General features: G+C 30.8%; 1 protein-coding gene and 1 pseudogene across 1 annotated transcript in view; one reads left to right on the plus strand and one right to left on the minus strand.

Moving 5' to 3' along the window:
* Nucleotides 1–1007: 1007 nt before the first annotated feature.
* LOC121123500 (uncharacterized) overlaps nt 1008–16011 on the minus strand; it is a 303852-nt gene continuing 288848 nt past the window's right edge. The window contains exon 3 of the mRNA XM_071890283.1: nt 1008–2856. Coding sequence (XP_071746384.1) covers nt 2785–2856 — 72 coding nt within the window. The 3' untranslated portion in view covers nt 1008–2784. The remainder of the gene's footprint in view (nt 2857–16011) is intronic.
* Nucleotides 4793–16011, plus strand: part of LOC139906161 (cytochrome c oxidase subunit 1-like) — a 47367-nt pseudogene continuing 36148 nt past the window's right edge.

The raw sequence follows: 16011 nt of genomic DNA on the forward strand, positions 1-16011 counted from the left end.
AATATGTAATGTATTGATTATTAATTAACGATATAATATAATATAGTTGTCTAAATAAGATAATAATCAATCGTCATCATTATTGGATCGTTCCAAACATAGCACACCTCAATTCAGCCAATATTCATATCCCTATAAAAATGATAGGACTACGAGAAAACTTTTGTAGTGTCAATTATAAGAATTACACTTATCTACAAATTATTACCTTTGAATTGAAATTGTGTATTCCTGATTTTTTCTACTTTGAGAAACCTACAAATAATGCCCCAAAAATTTTGTTTTTACGGCCTACAAAGAGCAACATTGGATAAATTATCAATAAGCCTTGATAACTTTATAATTTAACAAATTCAATCAACAAATTTTAAATAAGCTGGCAATTGAATAGAAGCAGCCTGCAATGGTGAATAGGGGAGGATTCGTGTTTCATTGAGACAACGCCAGGCCGTACACATCTTTGATGAAGCCCCAGAAGCTCTGAGAGCTCGGATGGGAAATTATTTTGCATCCACCCTACAGTACAGAGCTGGCACCAAAGTGTTTACTACCTGTTCCTGTCTATGGCGAACGCACATGGGATACAAATTTGGTCTCAATAGAGGCCTGTGAAAATTGGGTCCCCAAGTTTTTTGCCAATATGGATTTCTACGAGAAAGGCAATATGAATTTGGATTCTCGTTGGCAACAAGCTATCAAACAGTACAGGGCATACTTGGCTTACATCTGATGATTGTATAACTTCTTATAAAGCATTTAAATAAAGGGAAAATAATCTTTATTAACTCGCACTCTCATACTGTTATTTCTCACATCTAAAACTACTTCCAATGGCTTTGATAGCTTCTGAAGCTCCCCCGAAGTTTGTTTTATCCTATTCGTATATATAAAATATACACATTTCTTTAAATAGTTATTTAATTAAAGAACTAAAATAACATGGAATGAATTTTATATTCACTATATATTTGAAAATTATTATAAATGGATATTACAGAGATCCTTAATTTTGTATTTTCCTTCTTTTTACTTTTCTAATTTACCCACTCGAGTCAAAGCTTAATGACACGACTCTCATACTTACTTTATTTTTCTACAGAATTATTATAATTGGCTTAATGTCAAAGTCGTTTGTGGTAAAGTGTTCTTGAAATCCCCAATACTCAACACAAATAATTTAAATATGATTATCATATTTTGAAAACAAAAGTACGTACGAAAAAAACATTTGAAAATGCGGTTATTCTTGGGTAATCATTTTTGGATTCTTGTTTTTGCTCTTTAAAAAATTGTTTTGGATTTTATTTTGTTCCGGAAAAAATAGTTAGTATTTTTACATTAAGACTAAAACCTGACATTTGATGAATAAATAAAAAAGCTCCCGGTCGCTCCGGACAAGATGTTAAAAGAGGAAGTGTCCGAGTAAAAAAAGAGAATTGATCAGCCTATCTTAAAAGTATTTGAATTATCCATGCTAGAATATATAGAACTGAATAAAGGATTACGAGCTTAGGAAAGGTAGTTTATTGATATCGAAGTACTTGTGAGAGTTCTTTTAATACCAGGGTTTATATTTTATTCAAATATTAACATATACTAAAAATTCATATGAATTTATATATAAATAAGAAAGCAATCACAAAAATAAACAGAAACGACTTCATTGTTATTTTTTAGATCAAAAATATGAATATAACAAACATGGAGGGGCCGAAAAGATTCTGAATGTTTTTTGGGTTTTTTTTGCAATCTAAATAGTTATCTCTAATGTTTATTATTCATATTTATTTTTGATCTAAAAAATAAGAATGTATTCGTTTCTATTTATTCTTTATCTTCATTGACTTTTTTACGTTTTGTATTTGGAATTTCATCTTCTTGATTTTCATCCGCCAATTATTCTCTTTCACTATCACTCGCAAAATCAGAGATAGTCCGAATTTGAGCCTCTTCTAAGACTTTTAGTGACATTTGTCACTGCAGTTTCACTTCCAATGCCCCAAATATTGCAATTTGATCTGTTTTCATCGATTCGAGGAATAGTTAATCGTCTTCATTAGCTCCAGTTACTTTTTATTGTTAGGAAAGTGAAACAACCGCTTGTAAACATGTATATATTGTACACAAATATTGCTCTACGCCTCACTGCATAACCAAATACGGGGATGTTACTAAAAAATATTCTTCGAGCAACACAAAACATGATAATTCACTTGTATTGAGTAAGTGCACATGTGGTACAAATAGTGGTATGGCTGCATAAAGGATCTGCTGCTCATTTATGCTCAATTTGGAACATATATAATGTGTTACACAAAACGATACTAATAGTTTAATATTATTTGCAACTTCCATCTCTGGGGGGGAACACATGAACATAAATCAAATGCTGATTTTTTTTTTCTTATTAATATATTAATGAAATAGAACCGAAAATCATAGTGGTGAAAAAAATAAACCTTGTTTTATCCGCATGGAGCGTTGAATATTACTACTTAACCAACTACACAGTCTCCATGAATTCACACATTTTTACTCAATTAACGAGGTTAATTCTTCTAAGGGATCGAAAAGTTGCTTACAACATAAGAAAAAATGATAAAGTGACGTCATGTGGTACGCAAATACATCACCAATACAGTAATATCATAATTAGAAGCTCATTGATTTTTTGAATGTGTTTATATCAACTTAGAGTGAACTTTAACCTTAAAAATTTCCAACAAAGACAATACTGCAGCTCCTCAAATAGAAACCTACTTTTTGAATACATTACATATATATTTATTTACCATACAGATATAAATCTGAGGTGCTAGTCATACCCGTCCATAAAACATCAATGGAAAATCTTACCTAAAATAATAAAACATATTTAAAATTAACATAAAAATTTGGACAAAAAAAGTATGTTTCCAAAAACTTTCAAAAAAGGGAGTTGGATAAAATATGTGAATCCAAAAATAATCAAATATATTATCCACAAAAAATTAATTGTAAAACTCCAAATTAAAACATTAAATATCCAACGTAAAAGTTTTGTTGTTTTTGGTTACTTGAATAGGGTTTTATTAAATTTTTAAAGCTGTTATAATTATTATTTCATTCCTGAAGAGAGAACCTTAAATGTAACGAGAAGTGAGTGTGCTCATGAATGATAGAGAGTAACTTTGAGGATTTATAAGTGTAGTTTTTGTTAGACTTTTCCAATAAATTCAATCTTATGTCAATAGCTGGGATTTTTGGGAATTTTTTTTTCCAAAAAATTTAATTTTCTCTGAATAACTACAGATTTTTGTAAGATTCTTCCAAAAAAATTTATATTTGAAATTGTTTTCCGTAAGATTTAATATTTTGTGAATAGGTATGAATTTTTTAAATTTTTTCCAAAAATTTAAAATTTAATTTTCGGAATTTTTATCAAAATAAGGTAATTTTTAAAAAAATCATAAAAAAATAATTTTTCAAATTTTTACCAAAACATTTTAAATCTTGGGTTTTATTACAACAAAATCCAAGCCCTATATATATATGACCCTTCGGACACCCCTAATTAAAAATTGATATCGGAAAGATTCTTTCCAAGGCTCCTCCTTGATAGAAGTCCATAACTAGGACAATAATCTATTATAAAGTCATGACCGGCAAGCTGTTCTTCCCGCAATTATTCTTCAAATTATTAATCGACACATTGTTTTTGGTTTTCTTTTTTTAGCATACTGACAGTCATATTATTTCAACTATATTTATATATCCTGACTTCAAACACAATTTCTAGGTCAGATGGAATAATTGTACTACTATAATATTTACTCATACTTACATAATCAGTGCAACTCCATCTAACCAATTAAAGGAATATTTAATAGAAAAAGATAACCTATATACTCCTGCTTATATATGTAGGTATAATAGAAATGTAGCAATACATAACATATAATGTTTATCATTTTACATAATCAATTTTTCCTATCAATATCAATATTTTACTGTTATATCCCTGGATTAGTAATAAGATATAATTAAGTATGTAAATACTAAATAAGTAGGTTAAAACAATAAAAAGTAGGGACAGAAGTACAGAATGATCAACAACGTCTTGAGATCTAGTAGCTTCATCTTTTAACCTCTACTTACAACACCCCAACATTTACTCACCACAAAATTTGTAATTTCTTGAAAACCCTTGAATCTATAATGCAAATTCATACATAATTAAAAAGAACTTCAATAGATCTTTCAAATAATGCCACATTATTTGGGAAAAACTTCTGGTTACCTCTCGTGATTGGGATGAAGTATATTTTGTATTATTAACCGACTTAAAAAGCATAGTGTGACTATACAGGGTGGACAAGGTAAATCCAGAATAACTTTAACGGCTAGTTATGAGACTTGTATGGGTTACGTGATTTAATAAATATTAAATAATTTTAATTTAATACTTGCGACAAGTAAACGTGTTAGCTATCGAATTTAATAACAAGGTTTTTTGAGTATATTGTCGTACAAGCATGGAAAAAGTCAGAAAAATTTTCATCATCGAAGCTCGCCGCGAGGGACACTCTGCAAAATCAGCCAAGGTAAAATTCTTATTAACCAAATGAAGTGCAAAGGTGGTTACGTTCGGGTTTTTTTTCGGACGAGAAACCCTTCACCATTGACACCAACCATAACCGTGGAAACGTTAGATGGGTCTGTTTGGACCCTGATGAGGTTCAACCAGCCATGAAAAAAAAAAAATCCAGCTACAATTATAGTCCTGGTGGTCATTAGCACGGAAGGACAAGTTATGCCGCCCCCGCCACTTCTTTCTAAAAGGCCAGAAGGTGATCAAGGAGGTCTACAGGACGTTCTCAAGGACATGGTCATCCCATGGATGTATGAGGTCACAAATGGGAAGCCATATATATTTCAGCAAGACTCAGCATCTGCTCATAAGGCCAAGATTGTTTTGTCTATTGGCCAGGCCCGGACCTCAATCCATGTGCTTTTTACTTGTGGGGCAGGGTGGAGGGGATCGCCTGCAAGAATAATCATGCACAATTGCGGACTTAGAGGCCTCCATCTTCAATACAATGAAGGACCTGGATCCGCTCTAGGTAGCAAGAGCATGAGAGGCATTCAGGTGCCGTGTGGAGATCTTGATCGAGAACAAAAGCTATTTTTCCCCTACTAAGTTTCATACGCCGTGGCCTTATCAGACAGTCCGCATGACCAAGAATGAGTCAATGTCCTAACTCCACAAAATTATTCACCTTATATACAACGGTCTTACTCACGAATCCATACAGAAGCGTAAGACCTGGTATCATTTGTAGATATAGTCATCCATGACACCCCTAAACTTTGAGGGCCTTGGTGTTTTGATGACGGATACTGTAGGCCTTCCCCTAGACATGAACCAAAAAGGTGTAGTCGAGAACGTTGACAACAGAGCTGTAGGGTGGCCAAAAGTGTCATCAAAGAGCTCAAAAGAACTCAAAAGAGTCTTACAATAGAGGAAAATGTTGTTGTTTTTTTTCAATTGCTGGAGTCAAAATTAGCCTCACCAACCTCACAAGGCACTCTTTCCACCCACTTTTTGATATCTCTCTGAATAGTTTGGTCTGAAACCCTGAGATATTTTGCATGGACCCTCGTGGACTTAAGGGGATTGGCCTAATCTATTTTCTTTAACTTCTCCCGATCCAGTTTGGCCTTTTTGATCCCCTTCTTCTTCCCCAACGTTTCGGCCTTGCTGACGGCATGGACGACGGTTCTGGAGACGTCCAACCGATCATGTTCATTTGGCATTTTCTCGACTTGTACGTAAGCTAGGGAAGTTAGTTTTTTTAAGTAACTAATTGTTTATGCTGTAATATATCAAAATATGAATTAATTTTAATTACTATATGGGAGATTTACTCGTGTCTGATCCTCTTTGAAGAAGAAGGGCGAGAGAAGAAGAAAAAAAGTATTTTATTAAGATTATTGCGTATTTAAATATTTCAGATTCCGAAACTAATATTTATTTCAATTTATATTTAGTAATATTATAGACGTTATTATTTAATATATATAAGAAGAAAAAAAATAGTAATTTTTAATATTTCAATGGACCACCCAGTACGTTTTATTGCCATTTTTGCTCGTAACGTAGCCAAGAAAGCTCCAATACCAACGCAAAGCACCAAGTTTGAACGCATTGTTATAATTATTTCAGATCGAATAGGACTTTAACATTTATATTCAACGTAACCTTTTTATAAATTTTAAATATCTTTTGAGTCCAAGTACTTTGGTATCCAACCCCAGGGGTCAATAATGTTTTTTAATTAGTAGCATCTGACAGCCTTCCCTGTTAACTTGCATTTCAGTCGGATAGATTGTAGTATATGATCACATCATGCAATTTAATTTTGAATCCTTTAATAACACAAACTCCAATTCATCCTAATCTCAAAGGTAGAACAGAACTCTGATTCCAAACATTATTTGCAAAATATACTCTAGTTATTTTAAATGAAATATGAATTGACCTTATAGGTCTTAGGTTTTTTTATGAAATAGACAATTTTCGTCGAAGGTAAATTTTTTGGTCTTTTTTAAGATGTAACATGTATAAATATCCCATTTAGGAAATTATTCCTGTTAAAGCTCTATGCATACATAGAAAACGTTTTCTTGAAGAGATTATGGTGTTGAGGAGCTTTGAAATTACGAGCAAGATCAATTTCCTATTTTTGTAATGCTATTAAAGTATAATTTAAAATACTCCTATACATAACATAACTTTCATAAATATGTACTATAAATGTATATTTTTATAAATTTATGATGACATAGATATGAATAATATTACATTGGGGATTTGGAAGAGAATTTCTTATTGAGTATCATATTTATGCCTATGCATAAATACCCTGTGCGTCAAATAATAATAAAAATTTCAATGGACAATCCGATTATTCTAGAGGTATGAGAACAGGTGTAAAAAATATGACCTCCGATATTTAAAAAAAATAAACTGAAAATTAACGGATTTGACTCACTGACCATTTAAAAAATGTTTGAGAAGAGAGCATCTTGGCTTTGATGACGTTTCATTAGAATAGCTACATGGAGCAGCTATGCAATCAAGAAAATATAGAACAATCCCACTCTGTATATAGCAAGGATATAGGCAGGAATAACTACCACCTCGATCATCAATTCTAATACAAGTCTAAGTTCTACATTTATAAATAAAAAAGGGGAAAAAATTGACCTTAGACAAGTGCCAGACTTTTTTTTCATTTAAAAAAACAAACTTGTTATCATTATTACTTTATTCTTGAGGAGGGAACATCTAAATAATTATAAAGTGCCTGAGAAAAGCATCAGCGTTACTCTCCATTATCAAGGAACTCACATACACTTTATTTTCTTTCATCTAGGTGATTTGATCTTGAGACCCAGACTTTGAGTAATTAATCCAGACTATTGAAGACAAATATCTTCAAGAACTAGTCTCAAGATCAAAATCAATCTCAAGAACAAAATTACTATATTAAGTCAGTAATAAACAGGGTTATAAATATTAAGCATGCTTGCTGTGTAAAAAAAAGTAAACATTAACAATTAAAATTAATATTTGAAGAGTACTATAGAGGAGACGATCTTAGCTGTCATGGCGTCTCATTAGATCAGCCACAAGCATCTTTGGATAAGAAAATAAAGAAAGATATAGGCAAGAATTACTCCGATGTCGATTTTCAATTCTACTCCGAGTCCAACAAGAACTTATCCTTATTACTTCCAAAAACAAATCATGAATGTTAGTCTCCATCATTCATGAACACACACACTCGTGATTACACTTGATACTTAGATATTCTCTCCTCAAGAAAAGCGATAATAGACTGGGAAAATACTTTAAAAAGACTCTTTAGATTGCACTCGTCTTAGGTGATATTTTATACAATAATCGATTTTTAGAAAATAACTATAAAGTTTTGATTGGAGTTATAATTAATATAACTGACAGTCAAATCAAGGTTTTCAAATTTATAGTTATAATCTTTGATTTTTTAATGTTCGACTCCTGGCATAATAACGGACTTATACAATTAATAGTTGATTAATTATTCATACTAAACGCCACAGTTCCATTATACTTACTTAACAATAAAATTTAACATGAATATCATTTGAAGAACATTTTCGAAGAGATAAAATTATATATTGAGACTATATCCACTAAGATAATTTGTGTATAATTTTATACTATCACAGCTTAGACTGGTCCATTTCTAACATTTTTTTCTTACACATGTTGAGATTTCATGGCCTAAAAGTGTGACTGAGAAATTTTGAACAATTGTGAGAGAATTAAAGAGATCGCCCAACGCCTTAATATAGAGAACGTTACGTTTTGAGTAAGATGTTAAAAAAAATATATCTCACACTTATTCCGTGTAAAATAAAAAAATCTAATTTAGAAAGAAATTCATATAAATATTGTTGAAAGATAATTTACTTGTTTAAAAAAAGTTATGGAATACATTTAATCATATCTGCCTATGTTTGAAAGATAATAAAGAAAGAAGACAATTTTTTTTTGAAAAACCCTGAATTTATAATACTTTAAAAACGTTGGTCGGTTTTACAATTTTAAAATTTTCAATCTGGTGAACAAGGTGGCCAAATCGTAGATTCTATGCTTACCAATTAGTATTTTTTAAGACATACCCGGTTGTATGATCTTTTACAAAAACTTGTTGTATTTTCTACGAACTAAGGTTTCACTACCAGCTACAGAATGGTGTATATGTAGGTTTGGCAATGGATTTTTACTTCTTGTCGAGAAAATTTATTGAAAGTATCTTCCCTTTAAATTAAATTTCTTTCCAGACCATGACAGATAGAGATTTGACACGTTTAGTTATTATTTTCTGGAACCTTATATATACCTTTGGCTAGGATTCTATATCCTTGATTATTTTTAATAGCCTTTAGAATGAAAAACTTTTCGTCACAGAGAACGATATACCCAACTTGCGGTACTTTTTTGGGGAGATTTAGAGCTCTTTCTTTTTTTTCTCTTCTGGTATCGTAAGAAAGTTGATATCGGTGATTGGGTTTATAGCAATTCATCTTGAGATCCTCCTTGACAATTCTCCTCATTGTTTCAAGACTCCTTTCCATTGAATGAGGCTTATTATCTGAATACTCTATATTAAACTAGGGGAGGAACATTAATTCCAATTTCGTTTCAGGCCCCTTCCAAAATATGGAAACAGTCTATTTGAATCCAAAAATGATTATATCAACCTATGCTAACCCCTGTGCATACCCTCTAAAGTTTGGTCATATCCCTATTTACTTAAGATATACAAATCATTATATATATCTCCGATTCTCATTTTCTCAAATTCATATGTATGTTTACTTTTCTACAAATATATAATGTTATAATTACATAAAGATATCCAGTGGTGTCTCTAGATACCAATAGTTATCATTAAAGGGGGATAAAGCTTCTCTACAAAAAAAATTATCATATGTACATACAATAATCCTATTATATAAATTATTATATTACTGTGGTAATAACTTTTTGGGGCTAAGCTTCCCCCCCCCCTAAATGATGAAAACGAGCAACACCTTGATGATCACCCCTAACATTAATTTGTAAATAGGGGGGGAAGATATCTCATGAAATATGTTGTAACAAAGCAACTTTCATATCTTCATGCTTAAAAAATTAAACTTTAATAATATATAGGTGAATAATTTAAAGAAATATAATAATTTTTCGGTAGACAATACAATTATTGATCTAAAATAACATCTAAAAATTGACTAAGTTTTCTAAAAGGATATTACCATTAAAGTAATATTACTGAAAATCATTTAATTATTTAATGCAATAAGTACTCAGGGGTAGCTTCTTTTAGTTTCTCAGAAGACGAAGAAAATCACTTGATTTTGGTAGTGAGGGTTATGTATCTCGGGTAGCTTTATACCTGTATCTATGTCAGCTTGGAGATGTCGTCTATTGTATCACCAAAAGTAAATAGAGCACCCATCTTTTAGAAAGTTTCGGATTTTTTTTAGTCCTTCGAGCCATTGTAACATTGGTAGTTTATTTACCTAATATTAATTGTTCTTGTTTTTTAAAGTTTGTTTTCTTTCAAGTCTCACGCTAGCATAATTTTGGGTATTTCCCCACCTTTCTTAGCCAGATCCTAACAATCTTTAATCTATGATATCTGTTGATCTGGCCTTGACTTGAGATGATAATGCACAGCTCAGTTCCTCAGTTTCTCTTTTGAAAAGTTCATAGTTGACTAAGGCTACCCTGCGTTCTGCGTTCAAACTCTTTATGTGTGCTTTTTTCAATTTTTGGGGGGTTGATAGGAATGACTGAATGCTAAGGAGACTCATCATATTCATCCAAGCCAAAAATGTCATGCTTCTAGTTAAAAATCCTTTATCCAATTCAAGACGTATCATCTTTGTATCATTGTTCATTAAACAAGTTCAACAGTCTAAGGCTTCTTCACTGAGACCTGATGTTGTTACGTTGAAAAGTAAATAGGAATCAATTTAAACTGTACCAGGCGTTCTTTCTACTTTAGCCTTATGATAACACCATTGAGCATAAAATTCTGATGAACAATGTAAAAAAGGTGGACAGAGCTGTGTTCAGAGTCTAAACAATTGGCTACCAATTCATCCTCATTGTAGTTGTGAGCTCTTTGACTTTTAAGACAAATTCAACCTTCTCCAATAATAATTTAATTAATCCAATATAATAGTTAAATGTACAAAAAGGTTGCTGGGTTGTCCTCAGGAGTGAGCTGTCCTTAAGAGGGATGTCCTCCCTCCACAGGAATGGCTGGAGGGGTTAATATTTGAGATCCTCCCAAATCTAATTAAACAGAAAAACGCTACTGGATTGAGATAGGGAAATATATCAAAAAGGAATGTAGAAACAGATATATCAAATGTAATTAAAGAGGTATGTACTTTATGGATAATAATTTTTTTTTTTTTAAGTTTAGGGAGATCGTTTCATATTCTATATAAAAGTATGATATAATTGGATTTTGTCCCTAACCTTTTTATCCTTTATAAGAATGCTTCAGGAGTCTTCATTGATATAGGGGTTGCTACCGTGAACATAAAGAGATTGCCAAATAAAATAATCCATTGCTAGAGTGAAAACTTCCATATAAAACTAATTCTTCTTATAATTTACATTAATTTGTCGAGAAGAGGTTGACAATTATGCGTTTTTAACATTTTGTGTGACCATATCAATTGAACTTTACCTCACAAAATTTAATTTGATGAAAATAAAAAGTATTATATTTTGCCTTTTTAACATTTTGTAATAGCTTGACCTTACAAAATTTAATACCAACATAAAAATCCTTCATATGAAATTGACCTCTCAAAATTTAGTGGGATAATACTTTTTTTGTTACCGGAGGTTATTGTTGGTGAGCAGGATTGCACAAAAGTAAATCCATGAATATGTTTCTTAAGAACCCATCCATTATCGTCATTCTTATATTTTACCTCAAGGTCCTTATGTAGAACAATGTAGGAAAAATTACCTTCAACAGAAGTTTACACTATAGTGAGTGCCCTTCAAGTGTCTACTGTAATATTACCAAAGATGAAAATAATATTATATTGGAAGAGGGCTTTTTGTTATTAATACATAAATATGAATATGTTTCTTAAGCTATTATCGTCATTCTTATATTTTTGAAGGGAGAACATCTAAGTTTAAAGTAATGACTAGTGAATAAATGGTGAAAATAAACAGTAAGGATATGTTGTAGAGTTATAAGTGTAAGTCTTTGCTAGACTCGTAGTAGAATTGAGAATCGACATGAGATAGCTAGATACTTAGTGAAGTTTTTGCATATTTATTTCATTTCCTACATGCTCCGAGCGAATTTAATGAAACGTCATGACAACTATGCTACTCTTCTTTCTAATATTCTTCAAATTGTAAGAGTGACAAAGTATTTTTTTTTTTTTTTTGGCATACTGGTAGATCATATTATTTTCAACTATGAATAATATAATTTACCCTCATTCCTCATCCTCTAATAATATACTATTTCATATCATAGTATAAAGTTGTTGTTTTTTTTAAATTATTGACTTCTTAAAAGAGCTTTATAACTTCTGATTCTTTTTTATTCTTTGATAATACATTGTTTAGAAGTTAAATTATGTATGCCTTCAAACCACATGAAAGCCCATATTTTGTTCGGGATTCCTCAGCAAAAGAGTTCTATACTTGAAATCCGTGTAGTAAATAATGATTAAATAAGTTCTAAAGCACATATAGAAAGTCGACTTACTTCTGGTAAGGAACTTCCATTTGTGGAAATTAGAAGGTAATTATAGTATCTGCAGCAATATATGTCGCTTTTCCATTGCGTATTTCTAGGAGAAATTCCTTGGATTGGTGGATTTGGACTTCATCTCAGATTTGGTTCCATATTTTCCTTTTTCGTCGGTTAGACCTCAATTAATATATTCCAGAAAATTGGAGAAGGTTATGAGAAACGTCTTTTATGTCTTTTGTTTTTATTTTTATGAACGTTCTTTAAATCTAGTTTTTTATCTGTGGCTGAGTAGTTTAAGTTATTCGGTTGCATCTGTATTTCTGATTTTAGAAAGTACTTATAACCGTTAAGTGTTTGTTTCAGCTCTTTCCATGTTTACATATTTTTTATAAAAATTGTTCTTCGGTGTTTTATGTTTTAAAGGAATACCAATGGGATTGTGGACTATAATTCAGGCGGAAGAATTTTAAACTAGAATGTTCATTAATGATTTTTATTTTCCCATTCCCTCTTTATTTTTTCATGATTTTATGTATGCTTGATATATATTTTATAGAAATAAAAGCCTATAGTATGAAAAGAAAAAAAGAAAAATATATTTAAAACTTTTTGTTTGTTGAGTTTGATAGCCATTGTGTAGTAAAGATTTTTTACTATTGTTATATAAAACCAGTCATAAACTACTGCTTTCAATATGTTAAGTATAAAATAATCACTAGTCCGTAAAAGACGAAGAGTAAGACTGATAATTTGTTACAGGGTTATAAGCAGGGCATCGTAGTCGGTGCCTTTTGTGGTGAAGTCAAAGTCGGAAAAATTATGCTGACTCACACTCCAACTGCAAAAATTAAAACGTATTTCTAATCTAAGGCTTATATTGAGTGTACGTACAGTTTTTTATATATTTACTTCACAAATTTTAAATGTGTTCCGTGGTCACTATGAGTACAATCACAATTCCTAAACATCTCTAAAGTCTAAATTATTATACTGGGTAGAGCATAGACATGCTAGTTCATTACTTAGTCTTGTGAATAGTGAATGGCATGTATAACATTGCCATGAGAGGTTGTTTGTATTGTTGTGTTCCTCGGTTACGAATACATAAATTATGTTCAGAAACTTATGAATGTATTAGCCATGGATAGATTTTGATCCATTTCATTTCTTGTTCATTTAGTAAAATATCTTAAATTCCAAATATTTTCATATTTTAATACCAGGCACAATTAATTATTCACTACATATAACTAATAGCCATGAATTAAATATATATTTATAGTCTCTCAACTCAAATGACTCAAAAGTACTTATATAGCCTTTAAAATATATTATTTATAAAATTGTGTTTTGAAGTCCGAGTCGTGGAGTAGGAGTTCGTGATATTCAAAATACAGGAGTCCGAGTGGGGCATTATTTGAACTGACTCTGCAGGCCTGGGTATAAATGTAATTCATTGTGGAACTCAGAGTAGAATTGAGGATTGAAATCGGAGTGATTCCTGGCAATATCATAGCTAGATATGGAGTGGGGTATTTGTTTATTTCCTTAATCTCATAGCTAATCCGAGCTAACTCAATGAAATGTCATGACAGATAAGGTGAATTCCTCCCAAACATTATTCAAATTGTCTGATTGACCAGGTCATATTTCGGTTCCTTTTTTTTAAGCATACCGTGAATTTTCTTATCCTAAGCTGTTATTATTATTTTTTAATTCCTGAAGAGTAAACTTCCTTATCTACTAAATACAATGATATTCAAAATTAGATTGAATATTTGCATGTGCTCATAAAAGACAGACTGACCCAGATTTATAATTATAAGTCCTTGTTGGACTCAGAGTATAATTATAAGATCGATATCGAAGTAATTATTGTCTATGTCTATTGTAGCTGTTCTAATGAAGCTTGAAGACTGTTATGTTGCTATTCTCTAAAACATTTTCAAATTATCAAGGTACATTGTTTCACTAAATAAGTTAATAACTTTTTCCATAATAACTAACAAACAACCCGAAGCAAAAATAAAACCCCAGTTAAACTTCGTTGGCTGAGGTATTAACTACTATCTTTAACATGCGTGTTTCTTTAAAAAGTCATGAAACACTTTAATTTATATTAACAAGTCAATCTGTTGGAAGTTGTAAAGACTATTGATAATAATATTAAATATTGATATAGTTTGTTGAGAATTCTATTAACAAGGTAAATATATGTCTATTATTTACATTTTCCAATGGACTTCATTCAAAGAGTCGCTAAGCCAATTAAAAACGAATAAATTTACATAAATTTCCTCATTTATTTAACCATATTTATCCACCAATGAACATAAATCAAAAAATTATCAAATAAACATAAAAATTGTCTGCATATTAATATTTTCCCATTTATCAAAAGTTTTTTGACTGTAATTCAACCTAAAGGCAGGGTAACATATCTATTTAGCATGTAAACGTAATATGTGTATAGACAATTTATTTCTGATAATCTTCAAACCTCTCACAACTCACCCTATCAAAATGAAGAGGACTTGTGATTTCAATCCGACTTATTTGTAGGATGGAAAATGCCATTATAAATTTAATTTTCGAAGCACAAATGTTACTAACCTGGCATTTTCTCTCTTTCAGACCAAAAAAATTTTAAGTCAAAGAACCTCTTTATTTTGAAAGAGAAAGTTGTTGAGATTTAAGGATTATAAAATGCAAAGTTCTTCGACATAAATTGTTTGCATACGCATGATAAACTTAATAACCTACCTAAAGTCGAATTAAATCGTGTTATAACGTTACTATCTTTCAGTAGTGCCGGAACCTTAGGGTTTATTGGCCTTTCCCTCAATTTTGCAAAAATTTTATATTTGTCACAATAAAAAAATTTCCTCTGGTCTAAAAAATTTTAAATGTCATAATTTTGGAAAAAAATAAAAAATTAGTCTTCATTTTTTATCAAAAAATTGTTATTTTTTCATATCTAGTCTCTTGAAAAAAATTTAATTCTTAATTTCAATAAAAAGATTTTTGTCTTTTCTAAAAAAATATTTCTCAAATTTGGAATTTAAAAAAACCAAAAGCTTTTCGGTCAAAATTTTCAAAAAAAGTCCAATGGACCAATCCCTTCCCCTCTCCCCCAAAAAAAAAAATCCTGCGGAGGGCCCTGATGGTGTCATTGTTTTATAATTTGGATATCCCCCTCCCTTGAAGATACATTCCAACGGCGGTGATGTCATCCCTACTATTAAGCAATTAGTAGAGTTGACATGTTTGTAACGAAAAAACTACCTTTAAAAACTAAAAATGAAAAAGTGTTTGAACGTGTGTTTTTTTTTGTTTTTTTTTTGTCTTTTTTTCATTATTTAACAGGTCATCGTGGCATTAACTTCTCCCACAGAATTAAGCATTATCGCCTATCTTTGATACAAATTCTTGTAAAAATGTATAATACATTTATATGAATTTGTGCATAATTATGATATTTTCTATTCAATAATGTTATTTTAAATGAAAAAAGGCTGTCCTTCTTATAACAATAATTCATTTCTTTCCCCATAATCATATAATAGCAGCTAATATTGACAAGGATATTAATTCACGTCTTCTCCTTGCACTTTTTTTCCTTAAAAAATATCAACTCTATTTTTTGTTTAGACATTTTTAAGACCAATTTCAT

The sequence above is a fragment of the Lepeophtheirus salmonis genome, chromosome 8, assembly GCF_016086655.4.
Source record: "Lepeophtheirus salmonis chromosome 8, UVic_Lsal_1.4, whole genome shotgun sequence".
NCBI lineage: Eukaryota > Metazoa > Arthropoda > Copepoda > Siphonostomatoida > Caligidae > Lepeophtheirus > Lepeophtheirus salmonis.